We start from the raw sequence: 23,762 nt of genomic DNA, 5'->3' as shown, positions 1-23,762 counted from the left end.
GCAAGAAGCAATTTGATTTGCAAACAACATTTTATTACGTTGTACTTCCCAATGTTTCTGGTGTATGTAAGAGCCTGTTGTTGCCAAAGCAGAGAAAGGATTTAAATTGTAAGGTAGGGTGGAGCTTGAGGAGCCTTGGAAGATGCTGCTGGGCCTGGAGGACCTGAGTTATAAGGAAAGATGAAATAGGTTAGGACTTTATTCATTGGAATGTAAAAGATTGAGAGGAGATTTGATAGAGGACTTCAATATTATGAGGGGTATAGATAGGGTAAATGCATACAGGCTTTTTACACTGAGGTTGTGTTAAGGGTGAAAGGTGAAAGGTTTAAGGGGAACATGAGGGGAACTTCTTCACTCAGGGTCCGCAGGGTGTGGAATCAGCTGCGAGTGCAATTGGTGCACGCAAGCTCGATTTCACTGTTCAAGAGAAGTTTAGTTATGTCGCTGGGTGGTAAGGGTATGGAGGGCTATGGTCCTGGTGCAGCTGGAAGGGAGTAGGCACAGTAAGTGGTTTGGCATGGACTAGATGGGCCGAAGGGCCTGTTTGCATGTAATACTGTATGACTATTCTGTCCACAGAGTCAGTGGTTCCATTTCCTAAAGGGATTTGATATGAAGTAATGGGAGAGAACCAAACTAACATACCAGTGATACAGTTGCTGCTGCCTCCTTGCTTCAGGGACCTGGGTGGTGTTTGTACCTTCTCCCTATCCCTCTGGGTTTATTCCCTGTGCTTAGATTTCCTCCCATGTCCACAGATGGCTGGAAGACCAGTTGGCCACTGTAAAAGTTATCCCTCCATGTAGGTAATGAAGTAAACATATTCGTAGGGGAGTTTATAAGCATTAAGAATGTTTTGGGGATACATAGGAATATGAAGGGGAATTGACTTAGGGGATTGCTCTGCTTGGATCCTTTGGCCTTTTGTGTCTCAGCTCAAACCAAGATGTAGAATCATAATTATAAAATAAGTCCATACAGAAACCTCTGATTTTTGCTTTACAGCCAGTGACCATTGTTACTGCTAAGTAGAACTGTTAAAGTTATTTGTGTGTGTGTGATTGTAGTGTTACCCTAAAGGATAATGAAGCTTATCATGTTTGCCTGAATGAAGTATACACCACTTCCTAGGCTATTGGATTGCATAATCCAAACCTGTTGTGCTTAAAATGAGCTGGGATGAATTTTAGGAAATTCTTTTAGGTAAGTACCTTGCCTTTGAACACAGGCTGCATTTGAATTGTGAGCTAGTTACCATTGTTGGAGTGCTGTAGAAGTAGGCTTTGTCTTTTGGAAGAAATTAATATCTTCAATTTAAAAAAAATAGATTGATATCTGAGTGTTCTTGTGAGATTAGCAATCACACTTGAAGCCATGCAAATGCCATTCACTGATCCATATTATCTTGTAGAAACTGAAATCCTCGGCCTTGTTAACATCTCCATGACTTGCCCGTCACCAGCTTTCGACTCATTCAGCTGTGCAGTTGTGCGAGAGCTCTGGTATGTCCCTGTCTTCTTTTGCCCCACCTGTGGCAACTGCGGTTGGGTGAAAGCATCGCTCTCACTTATTTGTTTTCAAATACTTCTCGACAACTATTTTCGACTGACACACTTTTGTCACCCTCCCCATTGTCTTTAACTTTGGCTCTGTATCAAATATTGCCATAGTCATATTTGGAGTAGTTTACTGTGTCAAAAGTTCTTTTAAAATGTAGGTTATCATAATTGAAGTAGGCTTTTTTCCTTTAAACTTTTTTTTCCACTTTCCATATATAGTGAACACTTGACTGGGTGTCGTATAGCAAAGAATACTTTTTGTGGTTTCACATATTCTAATATTGGAATTTAGTGAAGCTTTGTAATAAAATGTATAATGGTGTAAATAATTTTAAAAGACCAACAGTGGGATGGTTAGTCACACCTACAAAATAGATCTGCAAAGGCTTAAAATGCCTATAAAGTTGAAGGGAAAAGTAATTCAGTAAATGTAATGTAGTATTTTAAATAACTTGGAATGAAATAAATTTTAATACTTGAATGTATTTATTTGTGTATTTTTAGCCGGTGTTTTGTGATGAAATATGACTGCTATATAAATTATCTGAATTAAAAATAAATGCAGCTAGATAGAGGGAAAAAATCTACATGAAAGCAAAGTTTTTGGTTACTCAGTTTTGCTGCTAGTTTGCTTTAAGCTGTCAGAGCCATGTGCTTAGGAAGTTAGTGTTGCCCTGTTTAATATAGATCGACTGACCAATACTGATCATCTTATGATGTCTTCTGACAGAAAACTGGCCAATCAAAAGACAGGAGGCCTGCTCTGACTGCTTCCAGCTCATCTGCATGTGGTTACATCACTGGAGGCTAGTCTGATTTTTATATATATAAATGTCATCAGTCTGTGTTCAGTAAACTTTGCATACTCTTGCCCCAGTTTTACTGTCTCTAAATTAACTCTTTCACTACCAAATCAACTGAAGACTAACATTTCTAAATACAAATAAAGTAAGATATCTACAGTACAATCTGGGAAATTATGTTTTTCTCTTGTGGCGTAAAGTAGAAATGAGGGATACATTTCATAGGTCCTGCATTTAGGGAACTTGCTGGTTGAGTGTGAATCTGTAAAACTAATTGTTTAAACAGCCCACTTGCGCAAAACTTGAGCATTATCAACTACTGTGAGTTTCTGCAGTAGGGGTTCAAGCTGAGCAAATTCCAGTTTGGCTGAAAATCCTGCCGAAGGGTCTCATCCTGAAACGTCGACTGTTTCCTCTTTTCCATAGATGCTGCCAGGCCTGCTGAGTTCCTCCAGCATTTTGTGTGTGTAGCTCAGATTTCCAGCATCTATAGATTTTCTCTTGTTTGTGAGTAATTATTAGCTGTCATTATTGCAACAGTTCATGCATCCCTGTGATGGGAGGGCAGTGGAGGATACCTGTTTGGTGGAGGTAGGTAGGAGCTTCTCTCTTTGCTGCCAGCTGTTGAAAATTATGGGAAGGCATTCCTCGATGGTAAATTGAAGCCATTTTGATATAGGCTTGTCAAGAGGCGATCAGAATGTTCACTTTGAGTCTTGTTCCTCACTTGGGTAAATGGTCCAAAGAAATTGCCACAGTGCAAACTTTACCACATAGTTTATAATAATCTATAAATAAACTTATTTATAAGTTTACCAATAAACTTGTAGAAATTGTTACAGAAGTAACAACAATGCTACCAGAGGAGGTGGAGGACATAGTTATGATAGCAATGTATGCGAGACATTTAGACCAATGCATGAAAAGGCAGGATTTACGGTTAGTATCAGGGCACATCTTGGGGTGGCAGGGGAGGGTGAGGGCCACGTTCCTGAGCGGCTGCGTGCTGTATGTTTTATTTATTGCTTAAAGGAACTGTAACTGTTTAATGATTTTTACAGTGGGGTTACTTTTTAAATTCCAGTATGATGTCTGTTGCACTTCATATATGAAAACGTGAACCAGTTGTTTCCTGCTGATCGAGGTTGCAATCATCTTATTTGGAATTATTTTTTGAGCACTTGAGCTTCTCACTGTGGGGCAGCATATTTAAAGCATTTAAAAAAATTCATATTCTGGTTGTATCTGTCTCAGTATTTGTCACTCAGGATGGTTAGCAATTACAATTAGAATTTCATTAGAATTTCTTACGGCCGACTTGTATATGGAGACATTTTTTGAAGCTTCTACACTGAAACATGTTTCCCCATGGAGAAAGAACTTCACATAAAATTTTTGAAATGTTACTAGTATTATAGTTGTTAAATGTCTTTGTAATAAGAGGGGAAAATATAGACTAACTCTCTAATCTCAGTGTGATGTACTTTGATGTAAGTTCTGCCAAATACTTGGGTGAGCAAGCTGTTCTTGACATGAGACAGCGTTGTCTAGTCTGGGGTGGGGTGGAGTGTGTTGTGTTCAAACAACCACCACATCTGACATCAGTATCTCCATCACCTCGAAGTAACAAACTTGAGCATATCTGTGTATGGTTTCATTTTTAGTCACTTCCTAATATCTTCTGTATCTCTTTCCACTTCTGTTTGTCTGTTCCATTATCAGCATCTGCATTTCTTTATTGAGTTCGACAGCTGAAGTGGCTTGCATTGAAGCCATTTTTATCATTCTGTTACCTCGTGCAGTTCCTTCTCCTGTAGTGTACTACTTTAGTAAAAGTGACCTTATTCTACAAAATTCATATCATAACACTTGACCTTTATTGGTTACCTCCCCCCTTGGCTTCAATGCAATCTTGTATCTCGGCATGTAACTCAATGCCGTTTAGTAGCAATGGCGCCAGAACGGCTTGCTTCAGGAGCACAATACAAGTTAATCCTGAGATAAAATTTCTCCGGTGCCTTCACTTTAGCAAGTCTTCCTTCTGTAGAATTGACCTTGACCCCATACTTTGTGTTCACTTGGTACTCTGGATCAGACCCTGACTGTCCCTGCACAATCTATCTTCTGCACTTTGGACTGGCTTTCTTCTCTTGGTAGGAGGTGAAGAATTAGTGAAGTTTCATTTCTAGGCTTGTTGGAATGTGTTTATAATATTCTCAGTGCATATCCTGTTCTAGTGTCTGATTCTAGCTTATTTTGTAGTTAGCTGAATGCAGGGAGTAAACTTTTTCCTTACATAATCTTCTTAACTCAAATATTTATTTGTTTGATGACTGCTGCGTCAATTAAAGCACAGAGTACAGAGTCCTTGGCCCGGATTCACCTGGTATCATAATGGGAGGGGACTGATCCGCTGGCTCTGCTTCACCCATTTCTGCCTGCTGACTGAGGTCTTCTAGCAGATCGCACGGTTTGATTATGCTTTGCATTGCACTGCTGCTACATTACAGCAAATTTCACCACGTACGCTGGTGGTATTAAACCTGATTCTCATTCTCTGTATCGTCTAGAGGGCTCCTTCTGCATTTTAAATAGACACAATCATTGGGGATGTTGTACTTTTTCCAGAGGCTCCTTGGAAAAATGTAACATTCACTTCATAAATTTATAACTCTCCTCCAGTTTCATAACTTAGCAGAAGTACGCTAAAGACGTTGAACTCTGAAAGTAAGATTCTCTAGAATAGCCTTTGTGAAGAGATGACCAGACTTTCTGGAAGCTTCTGTACTGACACTATACACTCAAAACAGTATCTGGTCACACACCACAATTCCTAAGGCTGTACTAAGCAAAATTTTGCATGTTGGGATGTAAGCACAGTATCAGAAATCAGTCAATATTTCCAACATCATTACAAGAGTTTGTACAGGGATTGGCGCAAAGTACTGCCTGGAAAATCATATTGACAGAGATTAGAACGGGCACATAGAGCCATAGAAAAGTACAGCACAGAAATAGGCCCTTTCTCCCATCTAGTCTGTACTGAACCATTTAAACTGCCTACTCCTGTCAACCTGCATCGAGTCCGTAGCCCTCCATACCCCTACCATCCATTTACCGATCCAAACTTCTCTTACAGGTTGAAATTGAGCTCGCAGGCACCACTTGTGTTGCCAGCTCATTCCGCACTCTTACGACCCTTTGAGTGAAGAAGTTTTCCCTCATGTTTTTCACCTTTCACTCTTAAAAATCTGTCTCCCTGAGACGCCACTGTCATTGAATTATAGACTTGTATCCCAGATCCCTTTGTTCTACCACACTGAAGATTTCTGTCTTCTAACAGTGAAAACTTGTATTTTGGATGTTGGTTGACAAACATCACTGAAGTTTAGATTGAGAACTACCAAGAGTTAAAACATTTTTATTTGTTGCTAATTTTGAGAAAAATTTTGAAAGGGCATCTAAAACTGTGATACTTATTCAACTTAATAATTGTGAGGACAAAGGTAGTCGGGGCATTCATTTTCTCCATCTCTGATGCATTCTGACTGGTGTCTGCATGCCTACACACAGCTTGCCAGGTCATCTTTGACAGCATACCCAAAGCTTAAGGGCAAGAGCAACAGGCCTGTATGTCAAGCTGTTCGGATATGGCCCAAGTCTGGGGGTGCTGGGGGGGAGGGGGAGCAGGAGAGAGAGTGACCGAAACTGAAGTGGGTCAAATAGGGCTGTTGACTAAAACTCTCAAATGGAAAACTAAATGCCATCACCGTGGCTGAAAGAATATCTAAACATAAAATGAACACCGCTTGTCTCCAGCGCTGGCTAACTCGAGAGTCCACTTTCTCAGGCAAGCAGGCAGCGTAACATTGCTGTGCTTTGCTCAAGTCTCGACAAGCACTACAACAAAAGGAAGGGAGTTAAGTACCGCCACAATGAAATAATAATTAGCTGACACGTGCATATTCACGAGTGCAATTGCCGAACCTGCTGTGCAGCCCACCTGTGGGGACACGTTGACTCTGCAGCGGAGTTAGTGATTGTGGTATCACCACCTGCTGTAGGGTAGCCTAGCAGTTAGTACAATTACTTTACAACACCAGCAATCTCTGATCGGGTGTTGAGTCCCGAGGTGTCTTTAAGAAATTTGTATGTTCGCCCTGAGACGCAGATTCCTCCATGTCCTCAGGTTTCTTCCCGTTTCCCAAAGCTGTACGATTGGAGTTGGAAAGTTATGGGCATGCTGTTTGGTATTGGAATCATGACAACACTTGGGGGCTGTCCCCAGCACAATCCTTGGACTGTGTTGGTGTTGACGCATTTCACCGTATGTGACAAATTTTTTTAAAAAGAGCTAATGTTTTTTGTAGAAAAAAGGTTATCTTTGGTTTCGTAGTTTTCTGAGGCCTACACCATCCTGAGGTGAAAACATCACTGTCACCTCTTTACTACTGCAAGATTTAAAATTCTTGAAATCCCTGCCAAATAGGATTATGGAAGTTCCAGCACTGTTTGGATAGCAGATGTTCAAAGAAGCATTTCTTCACCACCTCTACCATTCTAAATGTAATTAGAGTTCTGCAATAAATGCTGGCCTAGCCTCTATTTCCTGTTGTTAGAGGGGAATGTTTTCAGAGCATAGAATTAACTAATTATATCACAGTCTCTATTAAGGAGTCTTTAGTTTTTAATTCCAACTTGATGTTGTTATGTCTATATGCAATTTTCCCTTCTCATTCCTTTTCAAATCTCAGAATGTTTTCTCTGTGATGCTCTGGTCCATTCGTGCATCCCACTCCCTTTCTCGTGCAACACTTCATTCAGCTTGCAAGGATGGTGCAGAGCGCTCTGTTGCCTGTCAGTTAGAATATTTTCCTGTTTTCTCCCATTATGATCTCTGCCTTTGGCCTCCTGGACTGTCCCAACAAAGCACAACTTAAAAACAACAAACAAACTGCTGAAGGTTCTCAAGCAATGTCTGTGGAGGCAAAGATATGTTTGGCACTTCAGCTTAATCCTGCTTTAAGGCTGAAATAATGAAGACTTGGCCCTGTTGCAGGGTGTCCTGAAATGTTAACCATCCATTTGCCTCCACAAGGTGCTGCTTGACCTGCTGAGTTCCTCCATCAGTTCTGACTTTTGCTCTGATATCAACATCTGCACTCTCCCGTGTCTCCTAAGCTCATTGTAAGATTGAGCTGTAGATTCTCATTTTCGTATTTGGCCCTTGTAGAGCATCATCTACTTGTTTAGCACATAGAATCCACCAGCTTTGAGTTTACTAGTTTGAGATCATCAGCTTTTCTAATTCTGCAATTCCAGCGTTTGCATTCCTTTTATTCCTTTCTGATGTTACCAGCTTCATTCACTCGAAATCCTTGTATCTTTCCCGGATGTAGTTTACCACCGTCCTTCTATCAGCATTGCTACCATTTTTTTGTCTCCATTCCCCTGCTCCAATTTATATTTCTTAACCTTTCCCAGTTCTGTAAGGTCAATGATCTAAAACATACATTTTTGTTCTGTCTACAGACAGTGCTAGATGAATTATTTCAGTATTCTGTTTCAATTTCAATTTTTGACATGCATAGTATTTGGTTTCAGGATTTAAAAAAAAATACAGTTTTCTTTTTAGTACTGATTGGTCAACTGCTTATCACATGCCTTGTGGGCTTAGGTACATCATTCTGACTAATCTTTCAGTATTGGTATCAATCTTCCTCTGCTGTAACAACTACATGTAGTTACTCATGATGTTCCTTACCAGTTACAGATAAACTTAAATCCTAAACCTCTTACTCAAAGATATCTCATCATTAATTTTGCTGCCTTTTCTCATGGCGCTTTTTCTTCCCTCCCAATGGTATAAGCCTCTCTTGCTTCAATGGTTAGTGAGTTTGCATCACAGTTGGTAGGATACTGTTCTGAAATCTGGGTCCAATACAGCCTGATCTCTGACTTTTACAAGAAAGAGATGATTGAAATGTGTGGCTGGAGTGTTCACTGAGATCTTTAACCTCGAGCTTTGGCAGTCTGAGGTACCCACCTGAGTCAAGCAGGCTTCAATTATACCTGTAACTAAGATGAATGTGGTAACCTGCCTTAAGGACTATTGTCCAGTGGCACTTAGATTCAGAGTGATGAAATGCTTTGGGAGGTTTGTGATGAAACATATTAACACCTGCCTGAGAAGTGATTTGGTTCTGCTCCAATTTGCCTACTGGAGCAACAGGTCCAGAGCAGATGCCATCTCGTTGGCTCTTCACTCAGTCCTTGAAACTCCGGACAGCAAGGGTGCAAACATCAGAATGCTGTTTATCGGCTATAGCTCAGTATTCAATACCATCATTCCATTCAATATCTCAGAACTAACCAGTAGGCTTTAAGACCTTCCTTTCAATATTCTCCTTGTGCAATTGGATCCTCAATTTCCTCACTTGCAGACCCCAGTCAGTTCAGATTGGTGGCAACAACTCTTCCACAATCTCCCATCAGCACAGGGCTGTGTGCTTATCCCCCTGCTCTACTGGATTTACACTTATGACTGAGGCTAAGCACAGCTCCAATGCCATATTCAAGTTTGCTGACGACACCACTGTCATGCAATGAATCAGCATATAGGAAGGGGATTGAAAATCTGGCTGAGTGGTGTCATAAACAAAACCTCTCACTCAATGCCAGCAAGACCAAGGATCTGATTATTGACTTCAGCATGTCTGTAAACCAGTTCTCATTGGAGGATCAGAGGTGGATAGGGTTAGCAACTTTAAATTCCTCTGTGTTATTATTTTGGAGGATCTGGGCCCAGCATGTACATGCATTATGGGTGGGGGCAGGGGGGAACAAGGCAGTGCCTCTACTTTGCAAAGATTCAGCATGAAATGGAGTATAGACTATCTGCATTACAGCCTGGTATAGAAACACCATTGCCCTTAAATGGAAAATCCTACAAAAAGTAGTGGACATAGCTCAGTCCATCACGAGTAAAGCCCTCCCCACTGTTGAGCACATCTACACGAAGCATTGTTGCAGGAAAGCAGCATCCATTATCAGGGATTGCTACCACCCAGGGCATCAATCTAAATGGCAGTCTTCCTTCCTTCGGAACAAGACCATAAGACATAGGAGCAGAATTAGGCCATCTACTCCATCGAGTCTGCTCTGCCATTCAATAATGGCTGGTTCTTTTTTTCTCTCTTCTCCTTAACCCCAGCTCCCGGCCTTCGCCCCATAACCTTTGATGCCATGTCCAATCAAGAACCTATCAATCTCTGCCTTAAATACACCCAACAACTTGGCCTCCACAACTGCATATGGCAACAAATTCCACAAATTCACCACTCTTTGGCTAAAGAAGTTTCTCTGCATTTCCGTTTTGAAAGGGCGCCCCTCTATCCTGAGGCTGTGTCCACTTACCCTAGACTCTCCCACCATGGGAAACATCCTTTCCACATCTACTGTCCTGGCCTTTCAACTTTTGAAAGGTTTCAATGAAATTCCCCCTTCTTCTGAATTCCAGGAGTACAGACCCTGAGCCACCAAACACTCCTCGTATGAGAACCCTTTTATTCCTGGAATCATCCTTGTGAACCTCCTGTAGACCCCCTCCAATGCCAGTACATCTTTTCTAAAATGAGGGGCCCAAAACTGTTCACAATACTCAAGGTGAGTCCTCACCAGTGCCGCTATAAAGCCTCAGCATCACATCCTTGCTCTTGTATTCTAGATGACTTGAAATGAATGCTAACATGGCATTTGCCTTCCTCACCACCAGCTTGACATGCAAGTTAACCTTTAGGGTGTTCTGCACAAAGACTCCCAAGTCCCTTCGTATCTCAGATTTTTGGATTTTCTCTCTGTTTAGAAAATAGTCTGCAGTTATTCTTCTACCAAAGTGCACAATCATGTATTTTCCAACATTGTATTTCATTTGCCACTTTCTTGGCCATTCTCCTAATCTAAGTCCTTCTGCATCCTACCTGTTTCCTCAACACTACCTGCCCCTCCACCAATCTTTGTATCATCTGCAAACTTGGCAACAAAGCCATCTATTCCATTATCTAAGTCATTTATGTACAGCATAAAAAGAAATGGTCCCAACACTGACCCTTGTGGAACTAGTCCCTGGCAGCCAACCAGTAAAGGATCCTTTTATTCACACTCACTGCCTCCTACCAATCAGCCAATGCTCTAACCATGTGAGTAACTTTCCTGTAATACCATGGGCTCTTAACTTGGTAAGCAGCCTCATGTTTGGCACCTTGTCAAAGGTCTTCTGAAAGTCCAAATATACAACATCCACTGCATCCCCTTTATCTATCCTACAAACGGTACTTGTATCTCCTCAAAGAATTCCAAGAGGTTCGTCAGGCAGGATTTTCCCTGAAGGAAACCGTGCTGGCTTTATACTACCTTGTCCTGTGTCACCACGTACTCCATCACCTCATCTTTAACAACTGACTCTAACGTCTTCGCAACCACTGAGGTCAGGCTAACTGGTCTATAATTTCACTTCTGTTGACTCCCTCCCTTCTTAATGAGTGGAGTGACATTTGCAATTTTCCAGTCCTCTGGCATCATGCCAGAGTCCAATGATTTTTGAAAGATCATTACTAATGCCACCACAATCTCTAACACTACCTCTTTCACAACCCTAGGGTGTAGTTCATCTGTTCCGGGTGACTTATGTACCTTTAGGTCTTTCCCTTTTTGAGCTCCTTTACTTTTGTAACAGTAACTGCACCCATTTCTCTTCCTATATGTATATACACACACACACACACAAACACACACACACACACACACACACACACACACACACACACGCTCCCTGTCCCCCTCCCCCCCCCCCCAACATCAGAACATCAGGCATACTGCTGGTGTCTTCCACAGTGAAGACTGATGCAAAATACTCATGTAGTTCATCAGCCATCTCTTTGTCCCCTGTTATTATTTCCCCTGCCTTATTTTCTAGTGGTCCTATATCCACTCTCATTTCTCTTTTATTTTTAACATACTTGAAAAAACTTTTACTATCCACTTTAATATTATTTGCTAGCTTGCTTTCATATTTTTCATCTTTTCCCTTCTGATGATTTTTTTAGTTGCTCTCTGTAGGTTCTTAAAAACTTCCCAATCCTCTATCTTACCACTAATTTTTGCTTTGTTGTATGCCCTTTTTTTTGCTTTTACAATAGCTTTGACTTCCCTTGTCAGCCACAGTTGTACTATTTTACCATTTGATTATTTCTTCATTTTTGGAATACACATGACCTGCACCTTCCTCATTTTTCCCAGAAACACATGCCATTGCTGCTCTGCTGACATCCCTGCCAGCAGTTCCTTCCAATTTACTTTGGCGAACTCCTCTCTCATACTACTGTAATTTCCCTTACTCCACTGAAGTACTGCTACATCAGACTTTATTTTCTCCCTATCAAATTTCAAGTTGAATACAATCATATTGTGATCACGAAGGCTTCCTTTACCTTAATCTCCTGGTTCGTTACATAACACCCAATCCAGTATAGCTGATCCCCTAGTAGGCTCAATGACAAACTGCTCTAAAAAGCCATCTCATAGGCATTCAACAAGCTCTCTCTCTTGAGATCCATTACCAACCTGATTTTCCGAATTAACATTCCGAATGTTATAACCTCCCATGACTACCATAACATTGCCCTTTTGACTGGCCTTTTCTATTTCCTGTTGTAATCTGTGGTCCACCTCTCAGCCACTGTTGGGAGGTCTGCATATAACTGCCATTAATGTCCTTTTACCCTTGCAGTTTCTTAACTCAACCCACAAGGACTCAACATATTCCGATCCGATGTCACATCTTCCAACTGATTTGATGCCATTCTTTACCAGTAGAGCCACACCATCCTATCTGCCTACCTCCCTATCCCTCCAATATAATGTGTAACCTTGGACATTCAGTTTCCAACTACAACCATCCTTCAGCCACGATTCAGTGATGGCCACAACATCATACCTGGCAATCTGTAATAGTGCAACAAGTTCATCAACCTTATTTCCTATACTAAATGCATTTAGATACAACACTTTGAGTACCGTATTTGTTGTTCTTTCTGACTCTGCATCCGGAATGATTTGATACTCAGCCTGTTGGCTGCAACTAAGTCCCATCACCTGCTTCTCCTTCCTGACGAACTGACTGCACACTGTCTTTACTTCTTTACCATCCATCCTTGCCTGAGGCCCTATACTCCAGCTCCCACCCCCTGCCAAATTAGTTTAAACCCTAGTTTGAACAAGGACCAAGGTAAGCAGGGAGTGTTGATGTGCTGTGACTGAAATGAGAGGAAGGGAGTTAAATATCACCACAATGAAACACTAATTGGTTGGAACATAGTCACGAGGAGATTGCTGACCCTGTTCCACAGCCTGCTTGCGAGGGTGCCCAAACCCCACAGCAGAGTCCGTGGCTGTGACAAGAAAAAGAGATGTACTTACATAGAAACATAGAAAATAGGTGCAGGAGTAGGCCATTCGGCCCTTTGAGCCTGTACCACCATTTATTATGATCATGGCTGATCATCCAACTCAGAACCCTGCACCAGCATTCCCTCCATACCCCCTGATCCCCGTAGCCACAAGGGCCATATCTAACTCCCTCTTAAATATAGCCAATGAACTGGCCTCAACTGTTTCCTGTGGCAGAGAATTCCACAGATTCACCACTCTCTGTGTGAAGAAATTTTTCCTAATCTCAGTCCTAAAAGGCTTCCCCCTTATCCTCAAACTGTGACCCCTCGTTCTGGTCTTCCCCAACATTGGGAACAATCTTCCTGCATCTAGCCTGTCCAATCCCTTTAGGATTTTATACGTTTCAATCAGATCCCCCCTCAATCTTCTAAATTCCAACGAGTACAAGCCTAGTTCATCCAGTCTTTCTTCATATGAAAGTCCTGCCATCCCAGGAATCAATCTGGTGAACCTTCTTTGTACTCCCTCTATGGCAAGGATGTCTTTCCTCAGATTAGGGGACCAAAACTGCACACAATACTCCAGGTGTGGTCTCACCAAGGCCTTGTACAACTGCAGTAGTACCTCCCTGCTCCTGTACTTGAATCCTCTTGCTATAAATGCCAGCATACCATTTGCCTTTTTCACCGCCTGCTGTACCTGCATGCCCACTTTCAATGACTGGTGTATAATGACACCCAGGTCTCATTGCACCTCCCCTTTTCCTAATCGGCCACCATTCAGATAATAATCTGTTTTCCTATTTTTGCCACCAAAGTGGATAACTTCACACTTATCCACATTAAATTGCATCTGCCATGAATTTGCCCACTCACCCAACCTATCCAAGTCACCCTGCATCCTCTTAGCATCCTCCTCACAGCTAACACTGCCGCCCAGCTTGGTGTCATCCGCAAACTTGGAGATGCTGCATTTAATTCCCTCATCCAAGTCATTAATATATATTGTAAACAGCTGGGGTCCCAGCACTGAGCCTTGCGGTACCCCACTAGTCACCGCCTGCCATTCTGAAAAGGTCCCGTTTATTCCCACTCTTTGCTTCCTTGTCTGCTAACCAATTCTCCATCCACATCAATACCTTACCCCCAATACCATGTGCTTTAAGTTTGCACACTAACCTCCTGTGTGGGACCTTGTCAAAAGCCTTTTGAAAATCCAAATATACCACATCCCCTGGTTGTCACATGTACACTGAAGCTGACAGTGAAGTGCGATCAGAATTGCGCTGGCAGCCCACACTTCCGGTGCCTGGACAGTACACTCGCAACTCACGAACCCGAACTGTAGGTTTTTGGAATGTGAGGGGAAACCGGAGGAAACCCATGTGGTCATGGGGAGAATGTACAGACTGCTCACACGCAGCCTGATCACTGATCAGTGATCACCACGTTATGTTAACCACTACAGTACTGTGTTGCCCCCAACTGATGCTGAATGCTTATTCCTGAACGTCAGAAAGCGAAGTTAAGGAAAAAGCACTGGGGAGGTGGGGAGACACAGTAACTGGGAGTCCTCAGGTTAGACAAGCAGAGTAAATGGGTGAGAGGGGAGGATCAATATGAAAAAGAAGGGGGAGGAGAGACTGGTGCTGTAGCAGACAAAGAAAGTTAAAAGACATGTGTATGATGGTCTCTGCATGTTAGATCTTCACAGGACTCCAACCCCCATCCTCAAACACTAAAAATTTAATTACCTAGTGGGCACTCTGGTGACATTGCTGACTGTGTCTATCTTGATGGAGAAAGTACAGTCCTCGGGAGGTAAAAAGACCTTAACAAACAAGGCTATCTGCCGGTGCAGGTAATTAATGTTCGAACAGTCTCAATCCTCGTCCTTGAGCAGTGTCGTGGCAGTGTTTTAACTACCTTACTGCTAACATCTCAAGCTCCATGGAATCTTAAATTTCAGGAAATAAGCTGTTATCTAGCATACCATAAACCATGTTTGTGACTACAGATGTTAATGAATTAAATCTTGCTGCAAGCTTGAATTTGTGTTCAGTAATTCAAATTGAAGAGTGCAGAGGAAATGAACTTGGGTCCTGCTGCTAAGGCAGATGCAGTCAGCGTTCTGTCCAATAATCATACTCTTCCTGAGGCCATGTCTGATCGACATTAGTTTTCAGTTAAGCCGTACCTCAATTGCTAATATTTTTTTAAAATCCTTCCACGGACTCCTTTTTTAATTTCTTATTGCCTTTCAAGATATCTGGCCTACTCTTCTGCGTTGTTTTCCCCTTTTGAGCACTCTTATTTTCTTCATTGGTGCCATTCTTCTGTTGAGGTGATTCTAACCCCTGGTGTTCTCTGTCCTCCTTTTTAATATGTTCTTTTTCAGCAGTGGTATGCACTGATGGGATGAGTAGTTTTTCATGTTTTCTCATTACCTGGCCTGATAAAGAGGTAACCATAAGACTTTTTAAAAACAAAGTAATGCTGTTGGACAGGTAATGTTTTAAGAGAAGCAATGATTCTCCATGCTAGCTATCCTTGAGCAGTCCCATGCAACATACTGCGATATTTCACTGGAACCATTTTGTTGGCAAGATCTCAAACTCCATGGCATGACAGATGGGGCAACAGGCTTTGTGTTCTGTACTGTGCACTCGGTAGCACTTATATTTCGTACCTCCTGTGTCTAATGAAGTGGCCACTGGATGTCTGTTTTGTGGTCTTCTGTTGCTGTAGTCCATTCACTTCAAGGTTGAACGCATCGTGCATTCAGAGGTGCTCTTTTGCACACCACTGTTGTAACACGTGGATACATGAGTTACTGTCACCTTCCTGTCAGCTTGAACTAGTCTGGCCGTTCTTCTCTGAGCCCTCTCATTAACAAGACGTTTTCACCCATAGAACCGACACTCACTGGATTTTTTTTTTGTTTGTTTGTTTTTCGCACCATTCACTGAAAACTCAGACTGTTGTGCCTGAAATTCCCAGGAGATCAGCAGTTTCTGAGATACTCAGACCACCCCGTCTGGCACCAACAATCATTCTGCAGTCAAAGTCACTTAGATCATCTTTCTTCCCCCATTCTGATGTTTGGTTTGAACAGCAACTGCACCTCTTGACCATGTCTGCATGCATTGAGTTGCTGTCGTGCAATTGGCTGATTAGATATTTGCATTAATGAGCAGGTGTACAGGTGTACCAATAAAGTGGCCACTGAGTGTATATTCCTTACTAAAGGTGTGTTTCCTCAAGCGTTTGGTAAGTAGCCAAGACACGCATTTACTGTCCGTGTGTGAGTGCTAAAAACAATAGTAGGTAGTGAGAACTGCAGGTGATTCCCTTCCCAATTCAGCAAAGAGGATTTGGGAAGTGAAAATGTTTGTGGTTCAGGTGTTGGAGCATTTGGTTAGGGGAAATGTGAAGCTTTTCATTGCTCTCGGCTTTGCTCTGCTAATTTTGGAGTGTTTAATAATAGCAGTGCTCGAGACCTGGGCTTTCCCCGTTTTTTGCTATGCTGAAGGTGCTGTTTTATGCCTTGAGTACCAAGTTGAGGTTTCCCAAAGGAAGCAAAATTGGGGCAATACTGGTTTTCAAAACCAGTATTAAAGGTTTTTACTGAAAGTGACAGAAACTAAATTGTGTTCAGCTGCTTTGCCGAGTTCACAGCTGCTGTCTCATGAGGCGACTCAGCTGTGTGATCCCTTTGTGGTGCAGGTTGTTATAGAGATGGGGAGGGAGGGCTAAGCAAATCTGTGGTCCAGAGTAGTTCATTTAGGGCATAGCAAAAGGGACAACAATTATGAATGAATGGAGGTGGAGGCAAATGTATACTTAAGACAACAATACATGAGGATGGTCAGTAAATCGTATTGCACTTTTAGTTTGTTTTGTAGTTTTTTGCCTTTTTGTTCCCTGAGAAGAAAAGCAATGTTTTAGGCCAATCTCTGTTGCTAAGGCAAATACATCAGGAAGTACCTGGTCCGGTTTCCAGGATGCCTGCAAGATGTGGAAGCAACCACTTCAAAGTTTAATTTATAGAGTCATAGAAGAGTACGGCACAGTAACAAGCCCTTTGGCCCATCTAGTCTGTGCCAAACCATATAAGCTGCCTACTCCCATCGACCTGCGCAGAGACCATAGCTTTCCATACCCCTACCATCCATGTACTTTTTCAAACTTCTCTTGAACATTGAAATCGAGCTCACAAGCACCGCTTGTGCTGGCAGCTCGTTCCACACTTTTATGAAGGAGTTTCCCCTCATGTTCCCTTCAAAATGTTCACCTTTCACCCTTAACCTCTAGTTGTAGCCCTACCCATCCTCAGTGGGAAAAAGCCTGCTTGCATTTACCCTATCTATACCCCTCATAATTTTGTATACCTCTATCAAATCTCCTCACAGTCTTCTATATTCCAAGCAGTAACGTCCTTATAATGCAGGTCTTCCAGACCCAACAACATCCGTGAAACTTTTCTCTGTACACTTTCAATCTTATTTACAACTTTCCTGTAGGTAGGTGACACAAAAACTGCACCCAATATTGCAAATTAGCCTTCACCTTATGCAACCCCGACATAACATTATGACTGGTACCTGGTGAGCTAGAGCAAATGGTTTTGTAAGCTACCTTACAAGCTTCGATATTTTGATAGTGAAGACCTACAGCACCACTTCCTTCATTTACAAGAAAGTAATGTGATTAGTAAAAATATTTTTTAAAAAATCTTGGGAGCAGTGACATTTTCTCAAGAGAGCAAATTTGGAAAGTGAATAAAGGCACCTTTCACTAGTTCCGCAGGCTGCTTTTTGTTTGGATCCCCTCTGGGTTGCATCACAGTGAACTTGGCAGGGGGTCCATGGTGAACTGGTCATTTGGAATTGGAATTGGCTAGTCCATAGGAGACAGGGTAGTAGTTAATGGGACTTGCAAAGATGGAGGCCCGTGATTAGTGTTGCTCTACAGGGGCCTATGTGTGGCCAAGTGGTTAGGGTGTTGGGCTCACGATCTGAAGGTCATGGGTTTGAGTCTCGGCCAAGGCAGCGTGTTGTGCCTTTGAGCAAGGCACTTAACCACACACTGCTCCAGTCCACCCAGCTGAAAATGGGTACCGGCAAATGCTGGGGGTTAACATCACGATAGACTGGCGTCCTATCCAGAGGGGAGTCTCGTACTCTCAGTGGCTTCAGGCCACAGAAACCGTGAAGTGGCATAAGCACCGGCCTGATGGGCCACAAGGCTCAGGACAGACTTTAACCTTTTTCTAACAGGGGCCTATACAGTGTATAAATGATCTGGATGAACACGTAGATGAGTTGGTTAGTAGGTTTGCAGACGATACAGTGTTGTGGATAGTGTAGACAACTGTCAGGATGCAGTGGAATATAATCAGTTGCATTTATGGGTGGAGAAATGGTAGATGGCGTCTAACCTCGCCAAACGTGAAGTTTCGCACTTTAGGTGATTATATATAAAGGGACTGTATTCTGTCAGTGGCAAGACCCTTAACAGAGGAATTTTGGGGTCCAAGTACACAGCTCCCTAGTTTTTGGGGTGATATGAAAGCTTATAGCAGGCTGGCCTTTATTAGTGGAGACATTAAATTCATAAATCAGGCAGCTTTATGAAACTCTGGGGTATTGCATTCATTTCTGGTCTGCCCCATTATAGGAAGGATGTGGAGGCTTGGAGGTGAGGTTTACCAGATGCTGTTGAGATTAGTGAGCATTAGTGAAGAGAAGGTAGACAAACTTGGGTTGCTTTTGCTGGAGGCTGAGGGAAGACCTGATGAGCCTTTATATGGTTATGAGAGGGTTAGAGAGAGAGAGAGTAGACGGACTCTATGCATTTAAGGAGAGAGGGGTTAACAAAGGAGCAAGCCTTTTACACAGAGTGGTGAGTACATGGAATGTGTTGTCAGGGTGATGGTGGAGGATCTTAGATAAACATAATATGTTGGAAGAGAGGGACATGGAGGTTGGGTAGGCAGAAGGGATGAGTTTAAATGAGCATTTGATTGCTAATTTAGTTTGGTACAGCATTGTGGGCAGAAAGGCTGTATGTTTAGTTATCACAAAATTGGCTAAACTTGGTGAACTTGTGGTTGCCTACATAATTGCCTCAATTAGAAAATAACTTTGACTCTCAATATGGCTTTGGATCAGTAACCTGTTAACTAATGTTCAGTTTTGTCAGGGCTGCTGGGCTCTAAGTCGTGTTGTAATTTGAACAATATAAGTGTTGATTTCCAGAGGATTCATTAGCTACCTTGGGCACCAAGGCAGCGTTCAGCATGAGTGTGATATTAGGAATTCTAGTGCAATTGAATGTTGTTGGGAATCGGCTCAAAGTACATTTATTATCAAAGTATGTATACAGTATACAACTCTGCGATTTGGCTTCCCCAGACAGTCATGAAACAGAGAAAACCATGGAAGCCATTCAAAGAAAAACATCAATCACACAAAAAAAAAACAAATTGTGCAAACAGCAACAAGAACATTAACCTCCCTGCCACAGGTGCAGAGAAAACAAATTGTGCAATGGCAACAAGAACATCAACCTCCCCCATGCACAAAAAAATTGTGTAAACGGTAACAAGAACATTAGGGCAAAGGAAAGTCACTTGTACTGTTCAATGGTTTCCATCATCACAGAGGAGCCTACTTATCTTCAGCTGACTGGGATTTTTCCCCTTGGTTTATCTTTCACATCCTCTCACCTACATGGTTTCAGCTGCCTATTGTGCTTTCCTCATCTAGATTCACTTCTACGTATCACCTACCAATCTCTGTCTCACCCCTTCCTCTTTGATATGCTGTCTATCATTCATTCGACACTATGCCTTGCAGTCCAGATGTAGGATCCCGAGTCGACGTCGAGCACCCCTTTTAGCTCCAGCAGTTCCTTTTTTTTTTAAAGTCACATTCCAGCATCTGTAGTTTCACCTGTCTCTATCTTCACCTGTCCCTATCTTCACCTGTCCCTGGAGTGATCATCATGAGGTGAACAGTTGGGCTATTCTCTAACTTGTGTTTGGTGTACTCAATGCAGTAAGGTCATGGAGCACCCCAATCTGACTGTAAGAGGCTTGGACTGGTAAGCAGCAAGAAGCAGTTACACCCAATGGTTGCTAGAAATCCCTCCTGCCATCTCAACATAATCTAGAAACTTCCTAATACCTTTCAGTGATGTGGCCTTTTCCAGAGCAGATGCCATTAACTTCCATTGGGAATGTGGGTGATGGAGTCGGTGGTGGGGGGAGGGCTGGAAGTAAGTCTCTGAGCAGTAAGAACAGATTTAGACCATAAGACATAGGAGCAGAATTAGGCCATTTGGCTCTTGAGTGCTCTGCCATTCAATCATAGCTGATTCATTTTCTCTTTCAACCCCCATTCTTCTGCCTTCTTCCTGTAACCTTTGACACCCTCACTGACAACCTCCACTTTAAATGTACCCAATGACTTGGCCTCCACAGCCGTCTCACCCTCTGGTAAAGAAATTCCTCCTCATCTCTGATCTATGGGCACGGTAGCTTAGTGGTTCGCACAACACTTTACAGTACAGGTGACCTGGGTTCAATTCCCACGGCTGCCTGTAAGGGGTTTGTACATTCTCCCTGTGACCGTGTGGGTTTCCTCCGGATGCTCCAATTTCCTCCCATACAGGTTGGTAGGTTAATTGGTCATTGTAAATTGTTCCATAATTAGGCTAGGGATAAATTGAGGGAATTACTGGCCAGTGCAGCTCCAAGGGTTGCAAGGTTCTATTCCACGCTGTATCTCAATAAATAAAGCAACATTCTTCTATTCCTTTCACTATGAGGGGTATCCTTGGAGGGAACTAAAGATATTTAGAGAGGAGAAGGACTGGATAATTTTTACGTAGATGTGACAAACTGCACTACCTTAAAGAGTGGTGAATGTAAATCTGAGAGGAAGTATGATTGAAGTGTGTGTTCTCCTTCAAAGACTGAGTGACAATGGGCAGTGTAACAGCTCAGCAGTATATGTATAGAGTCCTACGCTGGAACTTGGAAAATTATTGCAGTGTTATGGGGAAACATAGAAACATAGAAAATAGGTGCAGGAGTAGGCCATTCGGCCCTTTGAGCCTGCACCGCCATTTATTATGATCATGGCTGATCATCCAACTCAGAACACCGCCCCAGCCTTCCCTCCATACCCCCGACCCCCGTAGCCACAAGGGCCATATCTAACTCCCTCTTAAGTATAGCCAATGAACTGGCCTCAACTGTTTCCTGTGGCAGAGAATTCCACAGATTCACCACTCTCTGTGTGAAGAAGTTTTTCCTAATCTCGGTCCTAAAAGGCTTCCCCTCTATCCTCAAACTGTGACCCCTCGTTCTGGACTTCCCCAACATCGGGAACAATCTTCCTGCATCTAGCCTGTCCAATCCCTTTAGGACCTTATACGTTTCAATCAGATCCCCCCTCAATCTTCTAAATTCCAACGAGTACAAGCCCAGTTCATCCAGTCTTTCTTCATATGAAAGTCCTGCCATCCCAGGAATCAATCTGGTGAACCTTCTCTGTACTCCCTCTGTGGCAAGGATGTCTTTCCTCAGATTAGGGGACCAAAACTGCACACAATACTCCAGGTGTGGTCTCACCAAGGCTTTGTACAACTGCAGTAGTACCTCCCTGCTCCTGTACTCAAATCCTCTCGCTATAAATGCCAGCATACCATTCGCCTTTTTCACCGCCTGCTGTACCTGCATGCCCACTTTCAATGACTGATGTATAATGACACCCAGGTCTCGTTGCACCTCCCCTTTCCCTAATCGGCCACCATTCAGAAAATAATCTGTTTTCCTATTTTTGCCACCAAAGTGGATAACTTCACATTTATCCACATTAAATTGCATCTGCCATGAATTTGCCCACTCACCTAACCTATCCAAGTCACCCTGCATCCTCTTAGCATCCTCCTCACAGCTAACACTGCCACCCAGCTTCGTGTCATCCGCAAACTTGGAGATGCTGCATTTAATTCCCTCATCCAAGTCATTAATATATATTGTAAACAACTGGGGTCCCAGCACTGAGCCTTGCGGTACCCCACTAGTCACCGCCTGCCATTCTGAAAAGGTCCCGTTTATTCCCACTCTTTGCTTCCTGTCTGCTAACCAACTCTCCACCCACTCCAATACCTTACCCCCAATACCGTGTGCTTTAAGTTTGCACACTAATCTCCTGTGTGGGACCTTGTCAAAAGCTTTCTGAAAATCCAAATATACCACATCCACTGGTTCTCCCCTATCCACTCTACTAGTTACATCCTCAAAAAATTCCATGAGATTCGTCAGACATGATTTTCCTTTCACAAATCCATGCTGACTTTGTCCGATGATTTCACCGCTTTCCAAATGTGCTGTTATCACATCCTTGATAACTGACTCCAGCAGTTTCCCCACCACCGACGTTAGGCTAACCGGTCTATAATTCCCCGGTTTCTCTCTCCCTCCTTTTTTAAAAAGTGGAGTTACATTAGCCACCCTCCAATCCTCAGGAACTCGTCCAGAATCTAACGAGTTTTGAAAAATTATCACTAATGCATCCACTATTTCTTGGGCTACTTCCTTAAGCACCCTGGGATGCAGACCATCTGGCCCTGGGGATTTATCTGCCTTCAATCCCTTCAATTTACCTAACACCACTTCCCTACTAACATGTATTTCGCTCAGTTCCTCCATCTCACTGGACCCTCTGTCCCCTACTATTTCTGGAAGATTATTTATGTCCTCCTTAGTGAAGACAGAACCAAAGTCATTATTCAATTGGTCTGCCATGTCCTTGCTCCCCATAATCAATTCACCTGTTTCTGTCTGCAGGGGACCTACATTTGTCTTTACCAGTCTTTTCCTTTTTACATATCTAGAAAAGCTTTTACAGTCCGTTTTTATGTTGCCTGCCAGTTTTCTCTCATAATCTTTTTTCCCCTTCCTAATTAAGCCCTTTGTCCTCCTCTGCTGATCTCTGAATTTCTCCCAGTCCTCAGGTGAGCCACTTTCTCTGGCTAATTTGTATGCTTCTTCTTTGGAATTGATACTATCCCTAATTTCTCTTGTCAGCCACGGGTGAACTACCTGCCTTGATTTATTCTTTTGCCAAACTGGGATGAACATTTGTTGCAGTTCATCCATGCAACCTTTAAATGCTTGCCATTGCATATCCACCGTCAATCCTTTAAGTGTCATGTGCCAGTCTATCTTAGCTAATTCACGTCTCATACCTTCAAAGTTATCCCTCTTTAAGTTCAGAACCTTTGTTTCTGAATTAACTATGTCACTCTCCATCTTAATGAAGAATTCCACCATATTATGGTCACTCTTACCCAAGGGGCCTCTCACGACAAGATTGCTAATTAACCCTTCCTCATTGCTCAAAACCCAGTCCAGAATAGCCTGCTCTCTAGTTGGTTCCTCGACATGTTGGTTCAAAAAACCATCCCGCATACATTCCAAGAAATCCTCTTCCTCAGCACCTTTACCAATTTGGTTCACCCAATCTACATGTAGATTGAAGTCACCCATTATAACTGCTGTTCCTTTATTGCACACATTTCTAATTTCCTGTTTAATACCATCTCCGACCTCACTACTACTGTTAGGTGGCCTGTACACAACTCCCACCAGCGTCTTCTGCCCCTTAGTGTTACGCAGCTCTACCCATATCGATTCCACATCTTCCCGGCTTATGTCCTTCCTTTCTATTGTGTTAATCTCTTCTTTAACCAGCAACGCCACCCCACCTCCCCTTCCTTCATGCCTATCCCTCCTGAATATTGAATATCCCTGAACGTTGAGGAAGGATGAGGATGAGGCACAATCTGAAATGCTGTCACACAGACCTGACATGACCTCCTGTAATGTAATCACTCTGTGATTTAGAGAGTTGTTGCCCTGGTAGACCTGATGT

General features: G+C 42.7%; 1 protein-coding gene across 3 annotated transcripts in view; it reads left to right on the top strand.

Annotated features, from left to right (window-relative positions):
- elovl6 (ELOVL fatty acid elongase 6) overlaps positions 1–23,762 on the top strand; it is a 110,360-nt gene that overhangs the window by 1,639 nt on the left and 84,959 nt on the right. The window contains exon 2 of one of the 3 annotated variants that reach the window (XM_072255952.1): positions 2,293–2,368. The exons of the other annotated variants lie outside the window; for them this stretch is intronic. Coding sequence (XP_072112053.1) covers positions 2,293–2,368 — 76 coding nt within the window. The remainder of the gene's footprint in view (positions 1–2,292; positions 2,369–23,762) is intronic. 3 annotated transcript variants of the gene reach the window in all.

This window comes from Mobula birostris, chromosome 4 (assembly GCF_030028105.1).
Source record: "Mobula birostris isolate sMobBir1 chromosome 4, sMobBir1.hap1, whole genome shotgun sequence".
Taxonomy (NCBI): Eukaryota; Metazoa; Chordata; class Chondrichthyes; order Myliobatiformes; family Myliobatidae; genus Mobula; species Mobula birostris.
This window is presented reverse-complemented; position numbering and strand designations above follow the sequence as displayed.